The 5,466-nt window shown below is 44.3% G+C and overlaps 1 protein-coding gene across 1 annotated transcript; it reads right to left on the bottom strand.

Annotated features, from left to right (window-relative positions):
* Positions 1 to 1,604: 1,604 nt before the first annotated feature.
* Positions 1,605 to 4,517, bottom strand: LOC118425072 (kiSS-1 receptor-like). The gene is made up of 2 exons (XM_035833891.1): positions 3,346 to 4,517; positions 1,605 to 1,628 (listed from the first exon to the last, which is right to left on the bottom strand). The coding sequence occupies exons 1-2, from the start codon at positions 3,658 to 3,660 to the stop codon at positions 1,605 to 1,607; spliced, it is 339 nt and encodes a 112-aa protein (XP_035689784.1). The 5' UTR covers positions 3,661 to 4,517.
* Positions 4,518 to 5,466: the final 949 nt, after the last annotated feature.

Raw genomic sequence — 5,466 nt, 5'->3', positions numbered from 1 at the left:
GAAACAAGAACACACGTAATTGCAATCAAAGAAATGGCGATAACGGCTGCAGCATACAAAGACAAGTACCTTAAGTCACGTCTGGTTCTGAAACTCTTAAAACAAATGATGAATGCATTGATTTCTTAGAAAATTTTACATATTTAACAGTTCTAAGTTATTTTGGCATACTGCGAAACTAGATGCAAGGATTAGCAAAAAAGCAAGCTGGAAGGTCATAGCACCAATTGCTTTGCGGCTGCCACAAATTAAAGCAGGTGGTTATCGACAGTGACAACCATACTGTCAAGATATTTGCTACAGTGAGTCACACCTTGTATGTTACATGCATGTCTCAGTCACGGTGGCGTACACTTCATCGAAAAAGAGCCCCCCCCCCCATCCAAAGAAAAGTGGGAGAATGCCATACCCCAGTGATGGTCGACCGAACAGTAATGAATACATATATATGAACTTCCACTACTATCACAACAAGATACAGTAGATAGAGATAAACTGACAAGCCGTTATCAGTGTTTTAGCGAGCCATTGGAGCAAACAGCGTTCATCTTTCAGCTTTTTGCGGGAACCGAGTATCAAGAGAATTGACATAAATGCATCATAAAAATCCATCAGGTGCTAATAGAATATTGTTGAGAAGAAGGATGCCACATCCTGTTGCAGTGCTCTGATACATTTTAGTTTTTACTTACGGCCGAAAAAAAGACAATTCCTACTTAGCGTCTCTAGCTTTTTCCTGGGTCTTTTGAATACATAAAGCACTAAAATAACAACAGGACGATAACGATAATCGAACAAGACGCCATCAGTGTATGTGGACGCCAGGAGCAATTCTACCGAACAGCCTGATCTTTGTACACTTCATCGATCAATTTCTACTTAGCAGCTGAATGGGAGAGCATCAAGGCATCTGATCAATGACATATACTTTCCTTTATGCATCGTAAACAAAGTAAAGTTTTTAACTTTTTCTGGACCTTGTTCTTAGTCTAATGAATACGTGAAGCACTACCAAAACAACAGAACGATAACGATCATCATCATATCGTTCCGTGCCAGTACTGCAGTCAGGCCATGGCCTCCTCATTAGACCTAGTAGGTCCTGGTTGGAGATGTTGGGGCCAAATACGCAACGATAATCTGACAAGACGCGATCAGTGTTGAGAACGCCCTGAACTTCGTACGCATTATCGATCAATTTCACTTAGTAGCTGGATGCGAGAACGTCAAGGCATCGAATCACATCCTTTTTTATACGTACATTGTGAACAGAATATGCCATACCAGTGCCAAATCAACATACGAATGGGAAAACATCCAATCTTCGGACATAGTATGGGGAACTAATCTGAAACGACATCTTGCTGGACATAAGCCTACAAAGGCAAACTGCCGAGGGGTTATGAGTCTAGGCAGATGGACCATGTCCGACTATGTGGACAAAAGATAATTGTACGCAGCCGCACAGGAAACAAGAACACACGTAATTGCAATAAAAGAAATGGCGATACCGGCTGCAGCATGGAAAGACAAGTACTTTAAGTCACGTTTGTTTCTGAAACTCTTAACAAATTATGAATGCACTGAGAATTTTACCTATTTTCTCAGTTGTACGTGGATCGAGCATACTGGGAGAATAGCAAAAAAGCAAACTGGTAGGCCATAGTATAAATTGTTTTGCGAAACGCTGGTGGAGTTACAACGATGATGGCAACATTGATGTCACAAGGTATTTGCTACAGTGAGTCACACTTTGTATGCAACAAGCAACAAGCACTGGCAACGCGTTTCAGCGTCCCTTGGGTCAATCGTTGGTGTTTGCCATGCGAGTGCCAAGTAGAGAGTCACTTATGGGATACTCCAGTTGTGTAAGGTATGAGAATATTATCTGTCTTGGCGTCTCTTTAGTAATGTCGTCTGGCCATGATACAAAATGTCGTGGCTCGGAGCCGACCTGAATCACATATATGGAATGATTGTACATCTCCCAAGTTGCAAATGGAGTCATTTATGGGAAATTTCATTTGTGTATAGGTATGAGAATATGTATTGGCGTCTGTTCGGTAGTGTCGTTTGGCTTATGATATAAAATGAGCAGGCTCGCAGCCTACCTAAATAATGTAGATGTAATGATCGTACATCTGCCAAGTTGCAAATTGAGTCATTTATGGGAAACTCCAGTTGTGTAAGGTGTGAAAATATGTCTTGGCGTCTGTTCAGTCGTGTCGTTTGGCCATGATATAAAAAGAGGAGGCTCACAGCCTACATGAATCATATAGATGTAATGATTGTACATCTCCCAAGTTGCAAACATAGCCATTTATGGAAAACTCCAGTTTTGTAAGTCGTGAGAATATGTATTGGCATCTCTTTAGCAGTGTCATTTGGCTATGATACAAAATAAGGAGGCTCACAGCCTACCTGAGTCAGATATATGTAATGATCGTACATCTGCCAAGTTGCAAATTGAGTCATTTATGGGAAACTCCAGTTGTGTAAGGTGTGAAAATATGTCTTGGCGTCTGTTCAGTCGTGTCGTTTGGCCATGATATAAAAAGAGGAGGCTCACAGCCTACATGAATCATATAGATGTAATGATTGTACATCTCCCAAGTTGCAAACATAGCCATTTATGGAAAACTCCAGTTTTGTAAGTCGTGAGAATATGTATTGGCATCTCTTTAGCAGTGTCATTTGGCTATGATACAAAATAAGGAGGCTCACAGCCTACCTGAGTCAGATATATGTAATGATCGTACATCTGCCAAGTTGCAAATGGAGTTATTTATGGGGAAACTCCAGTTGTGTAAGGTGTGAAAATATGTCTTGGCGTCTGTTCAGCAGTGTCGTTTGGCCATGATATAAAATGAGGAGGCTCACAGCTTACCTGAATCAGATATATGTAAAATTTGTACATCTGCCAAGTTGCAAATGGAGTCACTTAGTGGATATCCCAGTTGTGCAAAGTGTGAAAATATTTCTTCGGACCTTTTGGCGTTTGACCAGTCGTGTTGTTTGGCCATGATACAAAAAAAGGGGTTGGCTGGCAGGTTACCTGAATCATGCAGTTGTTGTATCCATCTGCCAAGTACTAAGGGAGTCGCTTATGGATATCACAGCTGTGCAGAATATGAGAACATTGGCGTTTGTCCAGTTGTGTCCTTTGGCCAAGCTACTAAAAAGGGGTTGGCTGGCAGGTTACCTGAATCAGGTAGTTGTGTCATCGTACATCTGCCAAGTACTTATGGAGTCACTTATGAAATACCACAGTTGTGTAGAATATGAGAATATTGGCGTTTGTCCAGTTGTGTCGTTTGGCTAAGCTACAAAAAGAGGCTTACGTACCTGGATCATGTAGTTGTTCAGCTTGCACATGACCAGTCCGAAGGGCCAGCTGGGCACGGCGTAGATGACTGCGGTGACGGGCAGGCACAGCACCAGGAAGGCCAGGTCCGTGGTGGCCAGGTTGGCGATGTAGTAGTTGGTCACCGTCCGCATCTCCCCGATCCGGAAGATGACGAAGATGACCAGAGAGTTCCCGGCGACACCGACCAGGATGATGGCGCTGATGATGGCCGGCATGATGTAGGCCTCGGGCAGGACCGGGAAGGCCGTGTGATTGGCTCCGTGCGGCGCCGAGGTGGTGTTGTTGCCCTCCATGCCTGGTGCTGTCCAGGGTGATGAATGGAGTGCTACGATGAAAATCGCTGTTCAGGGTTCTGACTGCTGTGCTGCGACTAAGACCGCTGTCTGGTTGGCTCCGTGCGGCACCGGGGTGGTGTTGTCATCCTCCACGCCCGGCGCTGTCCAGGGATTCTGAATGGAGTGCTGCGACTAAGACCGCTGTCTGGTTGGCTGCGTACGGCGCTGGGGTGGTGTTGTAACCCCCCACGCCCGGCGCTGTCCCGGGTATTGAATGTTGTGCTGCTATGAAGACCTCTGTATGTAGAATTGTTGTGAAGACCGCTTTCTGGGATGCTCAATGCAGAGTTGGGATGAAGACCAGTGCCCTGAATGCTGAATGGGGAGCTGCGATGAAGACCGCTGCCCCGGGTTCTAAATGTAGAGTTGCTGTGCAGACCACCGGGAGGCGAGCGTCACTGCTGGTTACTCCACACCTATTAACTAGTCTCAAGGCGTCGCCGCTCACCTTTGTAGAGGAAGTGGTCTCTAATCGACGTATAGGCCTTTTCTATTTCAGCACCATGTGGTTTTAGCCGCATCAAGCGCGTTGAAACTTATCCAATAATGATACTCGCCATGGAAATGGTACAATAGAATTCCTATTAGAGCTCTCTACCATCAGCTTGGATATAAAAATTGCATCAATACGAGCGAAACCCGCGCGAGAACCAATAACATAGCAGTGTTGTACAGATGCTGACGACAAAAGCTTTTAAGACACGAAAGAAATTGACGACAGGGGAAGCTCAGTCTCTAATGGTCGACCATACTGTACATTGGCAGGAAGCACACGGCACGTTTTTTGTAGTTTCACACCGCGAATATGACGGACGAAGATGGGACTTCAAAAGCAAGGGGTGGAATTTATATGGAGGCAACTCCGTAGTCCTTGTACCGTCAGAAGACTACTGTTATTATATACCATTTGCCAGGATGCGGGGCCACGCTCGACGTCCAATCAGATGAAAGAAATGCATTGACGTCATTCCCTAATTCGTCTGGCAAGCTTTCAGAATCATGCAATGAATCTATTAGCATCAAGATGGTGGTTAGGATACCAGATTTTCTTTAATCTGTGCATTAACTATATAGTAGGGTCGAATTTTAGCAGCCTACAACATTGATAAAACAACAACCGTACAGACCATACATTACTTAAGTCATGATGCCGAAACCTCTAAATTCATTGTTTTGCGAGCATTTTGATTGGCGCCATAGCGTAGCCACATGTTCTCAATCATAAGCGGCCTAACGAACGCTTCTAGTTGTTAATTAATAGAAACAGAAAGATTTCACTATCATTATGATAGCGAAATGTTTACAAGAACAATCGTCATCTGCCATTCATATTGTTAAAATTGTTACAACAGAAGTAGTAGTTGTAGTGTCATGCCGTGCATTACAGTACCGTTGGGGTTATACAGGCCCTCACGGGGTGGCATAATTACCCTTTCATCTAGCTGAATACGAGACGGGGATTCGCCAGGTCTCAATAGAAACATGTATTGAACCAAAGCTGTTCGGATACCCAAACACAAGTCAGCAAACATACATGCACATTTGCAAACAAATCGAAAACATGTCATGGAGGACTGGCATGGAATAACTCAGACCGAAGGGCGGAAACGTTTCTCTTGCAGGGCACGACTTCTCAAGGCGCTTTCAATGTTCCCTGGCACTTATCACGAGGAGAAAGCATTACCGATCGTGGGCGAGCGTCTTATCTCGGGAAGAAAAGTGGAGAAGTCGAGAGCATCTTCACTACTCCATCACAGAGTTGAA

The sequence above is a fragment of the Branchiostoma floridae genome, chromosome 10, assembly GCF_000003815.2.
Source record: "Branchiostoma floridae strain S238N-H82 chromosome 10, Bfl_VNyyK, whole genome shotgun sequence".
Taxonomy (NCBI): Eukaryota; Metazoa; Chordata; class Leptocardii; order Amphioxiformes; family Branchiostomatidae; genus Branchiostoma; species Branchiostoma floridae.
Note: the sequence above shows the minus strand (reverse complement) of the source record. Positions and strands in the feature narration are given on the sequence as shown.